We start from the raw sequence: 14,346 nt of genomic DNA, 5'->3' as shown, positions 1-14,346 counted from the left end.
CACAGACAATAAATGAGGCTCTGAAAGTCAGGCCACTATGGCCGCAGCCATCTAACACTGTTTCGGACCGAAGCCCCAAACACAACGGGAAGTGTGCTCTATGCCGAGGTACACACCTCTTCCTCTGAACTGTCACTCGGGTCATTGTCTAGTGAGGCACTCAAGGAGGCCGCCTTGGGCTCCAGGTAGCAGAGGCACATAGCCAGAGGGAAGGAGAGAGTGAGGGCATATGGCACTGAGAAGGAGGCGGAGAGCAGAAAGAAAAAGATGAAGAGGAAGCAGGGTACGAGGGAGGGTGAGCGGATCGGGAGGTAATGCTGCAGGCTCTGGGGGAGGAGGTTGGTCTCAGACAGATTGGGAAAAGAGAGGTACCCGTCATCATCTAGAAGAGAAGGGAATGACTCAGGGAGCTGCAAGGAGAAGGAAAACAGGGTAGTGCCTTTGCCAGTTTTCTGTTTGTAGCTAAAAGCCACATCTTGGTCCCCTAAGTATGGTTTCCCTTTGCCCTCAGAGTCCAGGGCAGGCTCTCCGTGCATGAGCCCGGGGTCTTTGGTTGGCTCACACCCCAGTGGTTGGTGGTTATTCTCCTTACACCTCCTACGGAGCTCTGTGGGAGATGCAGGGACACAATGAGCTGATGAGGGGAGCAGGGGACATGAGTCAGTGCCAAGCCCAGGTGACTGATGTGAAAGAGACAGAGAGAGACAGAAAGCAGCAAACAGAGATGCAAAAGGACAAAAAGAAAACTGCAATTAGTTAATCTTCTTAAGGGCATCAATATAAAATTGTAAAACAAGAATTTTAGCACTATGGTTGCTCATGAATATCAAAGTATTCAAGCTGCATGCCCACACTGCCTTGAATGGCCATCGTTCTCCCATTAGACAGTCACTACAGGGTGGGCTTTAAAAAAAATCAGAACGGAAGATAACTGTGTGCAGGTTCAAGTCTACATGTTTCACATGAGCAAAATTTTTTGTTTAGATTTAATAACTTTAGAAAGTTTTAGGGGTTCGAAAGCAAACATAACTCTCTGATCACTTAAAATCAAGACTTTCAATAACCTCTCCTTGTCTCCAACTGACATATCTGTTACTGTCCAGTCATGTATCACTTACTGACGTTTTGGTCAAGGACCTGTCGTGCAGACCACAGAGGTCCCGATAAGCGATAGCACGTAGCCTCGCTGTGTTTTAGGCTGTACCATGTAGGTTTGTGTGATTGTACCCTGTAACCTTCACATAAGGATGGAATCACCTGAGGACACATTTCTCAGAAAGTATTCCTGTTGTTGAGTGACACATGACTGGTTCAGTTGGTTTAAAAATGAAAATGAATCCAAATTTGGATTATTTTTAAAAACAAATCTCAAGCATTACCTTTCCTTGGTTAGTCAATATGCCCAAATCAAGGCAGATTTCCAAATAAAGTTGTTTCTGGCCCCACTCCTATCTGATAGACACTTATGATTAGAGAATTCATTCAGGGACACTGACTCTCCACAAAGGGTTGACATTCCTTTGTAAAATTCTTCTATTTTGGCTCCTTTATCCATGATATAAGTGGAACTTAAGTAATTTCAATAAGCTAGTGAGCTAAAAGAATGTTTTTCTTCATGATATGGTTTATGAGCATTTAATTTTTATTATTTGTGGAGCATAAACAAGAAAGTTACAATTGCTCAGCCTTCTGATTTTTCTTGTCTGATAAACAGTATGTTGACCTAGTTTGTGCCCCTACTAGAATGACAGACAGAGGTAGACAGCCCCAAGATTGTAATCCTGGTGAGCTCAGTCTTCTATGAAAAAAGTAAGGCCCTGGTAGGCTCCATGACCAGAGATGATTTCCTCAGCAGCTGGCAGAGGGTGCTGAGCAAGCAGGGGAAGAAGATAAGCAACCAAACAATCCCCAAGTAGGGTCTGGGCACAGCATGGAGCCGCTATAACCTGGGGAGTTCTAGACGAGGTCACACAGAGGCTGCAGATAATTAAACTTCTGCTGCTGTATATATGTGTGTGTGTGTGTCTGTATGTGTGTGTTTTGCCAAGTAGCCTGGTAGCATGGAAATTACCTGACCTTTTTTGTCATGGTTAACCATCCCCAATTCAGTAAATTTATGGACAGTGGTAGGTAAGTACACTCATAAAATTATTCCATGGATCTGTTAGAATATAGAAGTAGCTTTTTTAGTATTATACAAGTTTGTCTTTACCTAATACTCACATTGGTCATTCCACGCATTGTGTTTTAAGCAAGACCCTGAATGAATCTCATTCAACTAAGAATAATGTAAGTTACAAGGCAAATGTGCAGCAAATGACTTCATCCAAAAAATGATGGGTTGGGCCATTTGAAATGATCTAGTGTAACTACAATAACAATATGTTTGTTGATCTACCCATTCAGTTGTCATTGTTACAATCTTGTTAAAAAGTGCATTTTTCTCTGGAGTCCTAGGTGTGTCTCTACCACATAAATTGAAAAGCGCATGCACAAAAGAGCACCTCTGAACTACACCTATGCACCCTCTAGCATAACCTGTGTGTCAGGCAGCATTTTTAATCCTCCTATTTCCTTCCACTCTACATTCTGTATGGGGGCCACTCTGCTTTTCCATTATTACTATGTTAAAACTTCCCAACGTGTTGTCTAATTTTTAGGGAGCTGCTCAGCTATGTGCCCAGACCCAAAACTAAAAGCAGGTTGCCTACATGTTGTTTGACTTTTGCTTTTCTAAAATTTTGCTTCCTAGTGTTGGATCACCAGAAGTATATATAATGTTCAAGATTATTGTTTAAAAGGAACTTGGAAATCTTGGTGAAATGAAGTTACAAAATTTAATGAATGAACGTACTTTGGGGAAACTACTGCCAAATTTACTGTTTGTCTTTGCTTGTAAACTTGTCCCTTTTCAAAACACTTCCCCTGGCTACTTTGATGACACAATTATCAGATAAAGAGAGGAGAGAGGATAAAAACATAGAGGTGATGTCTATGGCCATTGAATTACTTGCAGTGCAAAGAATGTCAATAAACCATCCAGTACTTGGGTAGGAGAATGGAGCCAGAAACAAACAAACAAAAAAACTTCAGAGAGAGTCCTGAAATGGAAGCCCAAACAGAAAAGTGTAGTATGCCACCTACTAACAGTCTTTTTAAGATATATAGACAGGACAGCTGTTGAAAGTCTTACATAGCACACCCATTGTTAAAATAAAAATTTTCCAAGCGTTAAGAAGGAATCTTTGAAGGAGAAAAGTCTGATATAATTTAAAATTTGATACTATGAATGTGACTAATGCTGAAATTTGAATTAGCCTATGTCTTAACACACTCCTAGTTTATAACCTCAGCATTATTCAGTAATTCTATAAAGGGTTCAGCAAGCTCTTAGAGGCAGCCTGGGAGATCTACCTTTCCCTCGGTCCGGATGGCTGCAACAGGCGTTGCTTCTTCCGCCTTTTTCCTTCTATCCTCTTCCTCGTCTCCCTCCTCCTCGGCCTTTTTCTCCGGAGTCACAGTGGTGATCAAGTTAGTCTGAGAGATGCCCTTTGTTGTGGCGTACTGGCCAGTACCAACCTCTGCAGCAGACACAGAATCCTTCATGTATATTTCATGGTTTTCATTCACTGATGCTAAAAGCAAATACAATTCAAGAAACAAAGTTGGAAATAGTTAAGTTAGAAGACAGATGAACACCAACAATTGCCCCACTACAGGGGAAAAAAACCACCCCTGCAAAATACCAAGTTTGTTTTGAAAGACAAGTCAGCACTGTAGGTACTTTCATCCAAGTACTAATTTAGACTCATCTTTCTGTGTCATCTATGGCCATGTTTTAAGTGACATAAATGCTCATCTCTTGAAGCAACCAGAAGAGTTTCATATGCTCTGAGTTCTCTGGTGAGGATGTGTGGGGGTAGAATGCAGCAGACAGCTGCTGTAGAGCACTTGACTTTGAGCATATCTTTGGAAATGCCACTCACCAAGGGGCACTGAAATATTTATTACTGTTGTTTTTATCATTATTGTTGGTTGAAAAAAATCTATCATTCCTACAATATAAAAGCCCCATGGATAATAAAAAAATTAATTTTCTTGGCACAAATTATAAAATTCAGATGACAACTCTGTTCAACGGAAGTGCAGAAATGATTTAATTTCTACTGCACTTTAAGCAGACTACCATGATTGCATACATTCATTCATCTCTAATATGGGAAAACAAGACAAACGTTACTAATGAAATTCATGCAATTGCAAAACATGCAGACATAAGAATATAAACTATAGCCTTCCATCCCAGCTAAAACATCTTAGTGAAAGAGATGCTTTATTCAGTTAAATTTTTAAAATTTGGTAATTATCATTTTATGTTTTAGATATAAAATTTATTGAATCTTATAAGTACTGCTTTTCTAGTATACAGTAGCTACAGTCAAAATAAAATAATTTCATATTTCAGGTACCTGAAAATCTAAATATATGAAGGGATTCTGAAATCCTTTTAATGGGTAAACTATCACTAAAATATTTTCACTAAGATATTTATATCTCCACCTGTTGATGAAAGAGCTCATATGAGACCGAGTTTCCAAATGTATCAATGAAGGCTGTTTTATAGAAAATGCACCCTTGCACAAAGCATTTTGTTGCAACATGCAGCCATGGAACCCAGCTCAGCAACACAGAAAACATACTAGAACTGGCAGGACCCCAAAGAGTGAGAGACAAGACATACTAACATCACTTTTGGGCAGGGAGGAAGAGACAGCATGATATTAGTACATTTGTTTCACAATTGTTTTCTGTCTTCTCAGCAATCATTATTACTCAAAAGTCATAAGGAAAACAACATTCACAATCAATGTGTTCCCTCAGGGACACATAACTGGACAAAGTGGATGACATTCGGGGAAGAAAAGGTGTGATTCTACAGAAGTTCCTCCAGCACTGACTTATAGAACACACAGAGTTTACAGAGATTCTTGAATGGTAAGGAAGAAGAAAGGACACAATGCAGAAAGAAAAGTTTTGACATTAACATGGATATGTCAGTATCTTATTTCAAAACAGTCCAAAATAGCCATTTTACTCCGAAAATTTGTCTTTAAGTAAAAAATTGCAAGCTCTGAGAAGATACAGTAGGGTGATTTAACTTTCTTGGCAGCTCACAGCTTATAGGAATAATGATCAATATAATTATTATTGCACCTATAACTAGGCTTTCCGATGTATCTTATTCACTCTTTATAATACCCCTGTCAGAGATGGCCTTACTCTCATTTTACATACTGGTGATGACCCAAAACCAGCACGAGGACAGTTTAAATTATTCATCAACCACTACACAGACATGGGCCTGGACTTTCACCTGGATTTACATACGCAAGTTAAGAGTTCTTCCCACTTCACTAGTAACATATGTAAGACAGTACTAGCAATAGAGTGCAAGCTGATTCTATGAACTGTTTATACATGTTTCTGTAAGGAAAACACAGTCCTTTTGATCAGGGGCTTCAAAGAACATGTTGCCCTCCCAACTGCTCTGGGGCACAGCACTTGAGAAAGGGAAAAGTGGGCTATTTTGGCTACTGGTGGCAAAGACTGGAAGGAAGAAAGTGATGTCAGAGACCTATAACTTTTATTTACTTATTTTATTTTATTTATGTGTTAGTATATTATTAAAATAGTTGACATATGTGAAGAGCTTCTCTTTTATATGCACAGGGTGCGTTGTTAATAAAACAAATCTCTGGACACTTGAAATCAGAAGACAGAGGCTGGGCCTTGACTCAGCTCCTGAGTTAAGTATTGCTAAAGCTGACAGACGTTGTAGTAGAAAGCACATCTGCAGTCATTAGGGACAGAACACAAAACCATTACTCCAAAAAAACAAACACTCCCCCTCCCCCCAAAAAAAACCTGCTAAAAATTCACTATTATACAATTCCTTAAAAAATGTTACTTAAGTGGTCAGGTGGTTCTCTCATTTCTTACAAACTAGACTTAATAGTAGAGAACACAGCAACACTCCCCCGTATGGTATAGTAATTAATATTAATCAGGAGAACTTAACTTGGAGTTCCCTTGCTCTGGCACTTGGATGTGATCCTTTTTATCAGTTATTCACTGACTCACATAATTCACAAATTTTTTTTGAAACAGATTAATCTAAATTACTGTTTTCTTTCTGAAACAACTGTGCTAGTCATTTAAGATCTGCTGGCAAGAAAACCAAATTACATACTCAGTATGTGACCAGTATATCTAGAATGAGAGTATCTTTCTCCATACCCAGTGTGGGTTTGTGAAAGCTACCCTTAGTTCCTTTAGTATCACTTTAATGCAAATTTTTTTTAGATTTTTTTATTTTAACATTTATCATTTTTTACATTTTTAGACAATATTTGCCTCCCCCGACCCCCTCAGATTCACTTTAATGAAATTTTATATAAATCTATTGATAATAGAAATTAGATTCACAGAGGTGAGGTGTTAAAAACTTGCCATTCATCCACAGACCAAGAAGTGCTTTTCATTTTATAACTATCTGAGACGATCAACTTTTATCAAACGTTTGTGGCAGTTTCATCCTGCTTCTGGGTAGCCACTGATGGTGATTAAGGGTAGCTGATGCCTACCTCCATCCAGGCTGCGGGACATAGTATAACGTTTACTGGATGAGCGTTCAAAGTAAGGGGCCGGACGATCTATCAACGCACTGGCTCTTCTTGTTTGGGCTTGTGTTCTGCCACTATAACGAAACTTGGATCCTAAGGTAAGGAATTTCTTTGGAGGTGCTTCTGGTAATAAGAGTCTAAAGATATCAAAGAAAAAACACCAGAAAGATTATTAAGTCAAATATTAAAAATGCTATTGGAACATTTATCCCTTCCTGAATGATAAAGTACTTCTTATGCCAAAGGTGTAACTCCCAATACCCAGTAAAATGAATCAGAGTTTACAAGAAAAAATTTCACACAGTACATATCAAGAAGGGGTATTGTAGAGAGGATATGAGCAAATAGGTTTTGAGCTGAAGTAGATGAACTTTATTTACAACTAGAGTGTTTGGTTCTATCAACTCAAAGGGTGGGGCCTCCCTCCCTGGTGGTGCAAGGGGTTAAGTGTCGGCACTATGAAGCTATCTGCAGCCACTGCAGCACCAGTTCAATCCCCAGCCAGGGAAGTGACCCACATGGCACAGCAGACCTCTCCTGTCTCACCCGCTGTTCCCCTCAGCAGTGTATTTCGGTCAGTCCACCTGTTCTGTTCCCTACTGTCTCTGGTGAATCCTCTCACCCCCCACATCTCTGGCCTGCACCCAGCTCTTGTATGCATAAATAAATCTTTTTAAAAAAACTCAAAAGGTGATTAAATAGATGGTATTCATAAAGGACAGTGATAATATGTTATTTTAAAGACACACATCTAGATGGTCTTAATATTATGTGTGCGCAAAGGAGTACAAAGGTGTTGAGAAATTGATGAAATAGCAAATAATGGATTGGACACATGAAGTCGACATTTTATAAAAATAATAAAAAGACATTAAAGATAATAAGGAAAGGAGGGGTAGGTCAGATAAGTATAAAAGAAATTAAAGAAAATCTTCAGTTAGTCAGAAGTTCTTTTAGGACTTCTTAGTAAGAAATCTGGTAACAATGAACTTGAAGGAAAAGGAAGAAAATGCTTCCACATTCCTCTTCCCAACTCTTTCAAGTGTTATTCCCATCATTCTAATTCTAGGGGAAAAAACCCCAAATGATCTCTGCCTACCTGAAAAATGTATGGTGTTCCACACATACTTTCCATAAACGCTTGGCAGCTCGATGGTTTGGCAACTTAAACCCAATGGTGCTTTCGAATTGTTCAAACTGAATTTTAAAAAAGTATTGAAGAACAGAGTCAAGTTTGGAACAAAACAAAAAGCAAATAATTTATAAAATCATAATACCACTTACATAGTTTTCCTTTCTCACTAAATCAATTGCTGTATGCAGAATTTGTCTGATACATACTCATTTTAAAATATCTTCTATCTCCTTAAAACAGTATTGGTATGGAAAACCACACCAAGCATGTAACTAACGTTTATGTACAAATATGGATCATAAAAATGAAATGCAAGAAAAGAAGGCACCTGGATTCCTTTCAGAATCCTATTTTAGTGATATAATTTTTAAACCTTATTTTCATGAAATCATGACATCATGGCTTCAACTGGAAGGTACAGAAATGAACAAAATATTTACAGCATTGTCAGAATGACATTTTCTCCCAAAGATTTGTTCTGGAGTGAATGTATATGTCCTATTTGATAACTTAATATGAGAGATTGCTGAATTTTATTTGGCATGCTAACATAGTCCATCCTGTTAAATGCTAACACCTCTCCATATTATATGTAAGTTGAAGATTAGAACACATTTTCATATTTTTTCAGCATGTATATTTCAGATGACACTATTAACATTTGATTTTTTCCAAGGTGAAATATCTGATTTCCTGAGTAATATATTTTAATAATATTATTGACATGCTCAAAATTTTTTCATTTTCTAAAGATGGACACATGAGGCCACCAGAGGGCAATCATCCCAAACAGTAAAGGCTTTTCAAAAGCACACAGGAGGCGAATGGTAACCAATACCAGAAATAATTTTGTGTGGCAAGAACCAAGAGCTGGGGCCTGGGTGCATGGGTGGTACAATTACACTGGACTCTACTTCTTGTTTGTTAAGTGAGATGCACAGGGGAAGAGGGGGAAATACTGCAACTGCCTTTCTCAATATATTATTCGCCATGTTCAGGTGCAGTAGTGACACAGTCATAAAAATTACTATCGCCCAGTGGACCCAGTGAAGCAACAAGCCAGAGTACAATGGATCGCTACTGAATTACCCTCCTTTGATTCATTCTGCACCCAATATGTGCCATACACTAACTTGAAATGCGGGGTTTAATAAGATCCACTTGTTCTCTGTTGCAGGAAGCTGGAAGGATTCTCTTACTGCTATCCTCCTAGTGCAAGGACTGTACTTTTTGAACCTTTATGTATCTTTCTGTGCTTCTTTCAAACTCTTCAGAACATTTGCACCACCAATAATTTCTTCTCAGTCATTCTTCTCAATTTATAAATATCCTCTTAGAAAAGGAGCCTTTCTCTGAGCCTCTTTCTGCTTGAACCAGAATCCCCACTTCATTCCTCACTGCTAAACATCATGCAGGAGAAGCCCTGATGACGTCCTTCCTTTCCTCACTTAAACCTGGCATGTGTGTGTGACTCTCAAATCCTGTGAGTTTTCTGAAATTTCCCATGGTTTTCTCTGTAACATTTGGCACAGCAGCCTAATTGCATCTCTTTAATTCCTGTTTTTGATCCTTCTTTCTCTGGAAGTTTTTCTTAATTGCCCTATGTTTCACTTCTGTTTCCATCTCCCTCAAATAATGGTGTTATCCCAGATTTTTATTTTAGGGTCTCTATCATTTCTTGTTCTTTGGTTAATCTACTCCTTGCCTAAGAATTTGAATAAAATGTATACAGCTGAAAACTCTGTTCATGTCCTATTCCTTACTGCGAAAAATCAACCCCTTACTATGAAAAATCTGTCCCAAAGGAATTTCGATCCTTTTTCCTGAAATTCTCCCTTTACCCTCTGGTCTAATGCTATCACCTCCATCAACTTCATTCATGAAACCTGAAAGAAAACTTCTGATCACCCCAACTCTCTCTTTTGAGCCTTACCTGTCCCCAAGACTTACTGGTTCTGCTTCAGAAAACTCACTCTCAAATTTGCTCTGTCTATTCTATTCCCAAAGCTTCTGTCCTAGTTAGATCTTAATCACGTCGCATTACTAAGTAGCAGAATTTGATCAAGAGATCTACCACTGCAAAATATTCATTTAGTTTTGTCATGTCCTAAATTAAAAGCCCTCATGGCCCTTTGCTGTTTCCTGATGTATCTGTCTAACTTTTGCTTCTTCCTCTCACTACACTATGCTTATTCTATGTTTATGGAATATTATCACATCTGTACTATGATGCTATAGTTCTAAGTGGGTGACCCTGGTTCTTTGCTAAACAGAAAGTACCTTGAGGATAGGAACAAAGTCATATCTATTTTTTTATTTCCAATGCCCAAAAGGGTACCTGACAATAAATAGATGCTCATTCAATAAAAGTTTAATGAATCTATATGGCTATAAGTTTAACATGTAATCTGTAGGAAATAAACTACTATATTAAACTTCTGTTAAAAAATGCTTTAATTTACAGACTATTTCAGCTTTCACAGACAAGTATGGTTTTGCATTTACACGAAGCATGATTGCTTGCTCTACAGTATGATTTTTTAATTGCATTTTCCACATAGAGAGGTTGATTTTGAAGTTAGCAGATAATGCTCTATTGTACCAGAAAATGTGCAGAGACATAAATGAGCTTGACTGCCTCCTTTACATTAAGCATGCTAATTAGAAATTGGAGGTATTTATTAATGATCTATTAAACAGATAATAGATATTTACTACTTGCTAACGTACAAATCATGAAAGAGGATATAAATATAGCTAATCATAGAGGCTATTGCCCAAGGAGTTAGCTAACAATTTCAACTCTTTCATTAAGACGCTCTGATTAAAAAAAAAGGCAGAAATATATCAGACTGCGGAACATTCACATTATTCACATGAACTTGCTGCAATCTTTCTGGTACCTCCATGCACATTATCTCTAAGCTATTCACTTTAAAGTGTCATCAGATTAGGAGGGGAGAGAGAGGGCCTGGAGACATCATAACAGGATGAAAGGAAGATCTATTCTTTAATTACAAAGAGGTTTAATGACTAACAGTTTCTTTTGTACCACAGCTTGCAATATATAAATATTATTCATGAATTTTGATTTTAGATTAAAATACATAAAAAATATCTTCTGATTAATAATATACAGTGGGAAGAAATGGGGACAAAATAATAATAAAAGGAACATTTATTACTGGTTATTGGACAAACCTACAATAAATTCTCTTAGGCATTTAGCCTAAGTCACTGCATCCCGCAATGCTCAGAACTTGTGAGCAGGTAATTTAAATTTTTGTTTGTTATCAGGTACCTCTCAACCCAATCTACATGCAAATTCAAGTCCACTTACCTCTCCTGGCCGGATCTTAATGTAAAAGTTGTTCCGCTTGTATGAAATTTTCAGAACCTTAGGCCAGGCAAATCTGTTTATTCGCAGCCGATCACGATATATCAACAGACCACTTGCACAAACTCCTAACATAATTTCTACTCCTTCAGAATCCTGGAAAATAACAGGAAGACAGAACTAATCAGCATCTCACTTATTTCCACTTACAGCTGGGTAGGATGCTTACACTTTCATGACAGACCCCGTAATATACTACTTGTATCTCTAATTTAAATATGAAAAGTGCCACAGCTATTTCTTAAAACATCGCCACTGAGTAACAGTCTTTTAATGACTTAATTTATCACTAAGGACAGTTTTTGAGTAAAATCTGCCCACCCAGGTAATTTATGATATAACATAAACACTGCACACAGGAGAGGCCAACCAGATGAGGCTGTGTTAATGATAGTAAAGGCCACAGCTCTCACTAGTGAGTGCCAGGCATCTTTACTCCAATATTTCCAGATAGCTGCTATTATTATTTCCATTTTACAGATGAGGAATCTGGGGTATGGAGAGGTTAGGTGTACAACCCTGTTGAATATGGTCAGCCTGGTTCTGGAGGTAGAACTCATTAGTCACACACAATAAGTTCTCATTTAACCTGGTTTGTTCTTGGAAACTACAAATTTTAGCAAAATGACATAATGAAAGCCGGTCCTGGAATAAGTCCCTCATTGAATATTGGTCGGAACTGTTTTTTTCTCATCAACATTCTGATGAAATGTTTAATGAACCATCATTTAAGAATCTGCTAGATACTAACTGGGAGGCTATGTCCCTTCCCATAAGTGTTTTGGGGTTTGTTTCTTGAAAAAGAACCTTAAGTCTTTTTTTATATAGCAATGTTGTCAGAGTAAAATTTTTCAAGTATGAACATACTTTTCCAACAAGGTTCCCCTAATATCCCCCTTCCCAAACTTCCCAGTGGGTTATCACACTTAACAATATGTTTAACATAGAGAAATAAAGATATATTTTGTATGTGCACATAGTTTGGTCTTTTTCTACAAAAGTGGGATCATGCTATATTTACAACTGTGTTTGCTACTTTTCCTTTCATCTTTAAGTTATCTCACAGGTGCATGATCAGAGGTCCCAGAGGTCATCAGAGAGGTCATATGAAGCTCAGGGGACATGCCATGTACAGCTTGTGTTCCTTAAACATTGTATTCTGGCAGCATCAGGGTAAAAGGAACACGTGGGTGGCCTTGAGTGGGGTGAAGGAAAGGTCAGTCAGGATTCTGAGGTGTGGTCTCTATCCCTCTTGTTTCATAGGTTGTAGGATGGAGGGGGTGCACAGGAGATGCAGCTGAGCTCTGTGGTCACACTAATGGGCATGACCATCCGGGCTCTGAGTCAGTCACTCTGCCGCAGGGCAGAGGTGCATGGAGGATAGGAGACTGCCTCACCTATGTTGTGGAAGTTTAGTTCCTAAATCCTGTCAGAGCAAGATACAAGATGATCATTTCCAGCATCAAAAATAAATATTTTGGTCCATCTGTACGAAATTTAACTGTACAAATCCAATCTAACTGATTTAAAATGAAATATTTTTCCATGGTAATGTATCACTGGGTTAGATATGAAATTATGCCAGAGGAGTGGAAATACTTGATGGCAGGATATTACAACATAATAAAATTTGAGAATGCAAGGACCAGAAACTGCCCACCATTTATCAAGGGCTTTAATTTGAAAGAGCAATTTAAAGAGCTATAACCTAATGCTGACAAACAGCCAGCATTATTGATCCATTAGAAGCAGCCAATCTGCTCCTGTGACAGCTCGGGGGTGACACCTCACACCACTAGCAGGAAGGCAGACAAGAGGAGGCCTGTTTGAGTAGCTGCTCCTTGATCTACTTTTTGTTTAGGAAATAGGCTTTGCTTAAGAAGGGAAAGGCTATTTAATTTTTTTTTTATTTTCTACTTTTGAATTACTCATCAGTGTCTTTAAAACATAAGAAAACAGAATTCCTTCATGGGGAAGATGGAGGTGTCCTTCGACACTGCCCCACCTTTCTCCTGCCCTCTCTAATGTACACAACTGTGTCCCCTTAATGTCTGCTTCTCTAGAACACCCCGAGCAGATGGCACTGCAAGGAACCCACTCCTTGGCCCACTCCTCCAGACCCACAACCTGCGCTGGTTGGCAGCAGCTTTATCTTCCTGTCTGCGTGGGGTGCATAGCGCCATCCCAGTATGTGCTAAGTCATGACAATGTCCGTGTAAAGAAAAGGCAAATGGAGAAAGACATTATCAGGATGAAGTAGGGTTTTAAGTTAGATATTTTATTAGTCACACAGCAATAAAAAAAAATACTTTTGATATTAAGTGTTCTGCCAGTTTCTTTCCATAGTATTGAGGGTAGTTTGATAAATTTATTGTACTGAGAGCTGTAATAGCAGTCTTGGTGGGGGTGGAGGGGCAGACATGTATTTCCCCACCAATAGCATAGCAAATGTTCCCTCTAGCAGGAAGTACTGAAGGCCTGGATAGCCCCAGTCTGTCATAATTAAAATAAACCAATATGCTATTTCCCCGCTTTAACATCATCATTCAACCTCTGCCATCCTTTGTTATCCATGCTCCACAGAATACCTGAGATGGATTCATATCTATGGTTTAGAATCTTCTATGAAATAAATGATTCTGAAACAGTCTATTAAGACTGATATCAAATAGGGACTCCGCTGGTGGTGCAGCGGTTGAGCGCTGGGCTGCAGGGCTGCCCGCAGCCTCTGCAGCTCTGGTTCGATCCCTGGCTGCCGGCGAGGGTCCCACATGGTGCACAGATCTCTCCTGCCACGCCCGCTGCTCCCCTCAGCAGTGTATTTCGTCAGTCTGTCTGTTCTGTTCTCCACTCTGTCTTTGGTGGATTCTCTCACCCTCCCGTGCTTCTGACTGTACCCAGTGCTTATATAATTAAATAAATAAATCTTAAAAAAAAAAAAAGGATATTAAATACTAAGCAGAGACAGCCTTCCTAAGAAAATAACAAAATTTAGAACAGGTTTTGTAAAAGACAGGACCTTCATCGAATATGGATATTTATTCTTTTATACAGAGCTGTGGAGTCCATGATTCAGAATATCTAAATAAGTCATAAAGCTCAGGGTCTTTCCTACCAACAGAAGAGAAGAG

The 14,346-nt window shown here is 38.7% G+C and overlaps 1 protein-coding gene across 15 annotated transcripts in view; it reads right to left on the bottom strand.

Moving 5' to 3' along the window:
- Positions 1-14,346, bottom strand: part of EPB41L3 (erythrocyte membrane protein band 4.1 like 3) — a gene marked incomplete at both ends in the record, with an annotated part of 105,096 nt that overhangs the window by 20,891 nt on the left and 69,859 nt on the right. For 8 of the 15 annotated variants that reach the window (XM_084252813.1, XM_084252815.1, XM_084252818.1 and 5 more), the window contains 4 exons: positions 3,415-3,635; positions 6,645-6,820; positions 7,783-7,880; positions 11,159-11,311. In XM_084252813.1, the coding sequence (XP_084108939.1) occupies positions 3,415-3,635; positions 6,645-6,820; positions 7,783-7,880; positions 11,159-11,311 (648 nt within the window). Of the gene's footprint in view, positions 1-116; positions 681-3,414; positions 3,636-6,644; positions 6,821-7,782; positions 7,881-11,158; positions 11,312-14,346 lie in introns of all 15 variants that reach the window. The other 7 variants (XM_084252817.1, XM_084252821.1, XM_084252809.1 and 4 more) reach the window with 3 other exon arrangements.

This window comes from Talpa europaea (assembly GCF_964194135.1).
Source record: "Talpa europaea genome assembly, chromosome: 13".
Taxonomy (NCBI): domain Eukaryota; kingdom Metazoa; phylum Chordata; class Mammalia; order Eulipotyphla; family Talpidae; genus Talpa; species Talpa europaea.
Note: the sequence above shows the minus strand (reverse complement) of the source record. Positions and strands in the feature narration are given on the sequence as shown.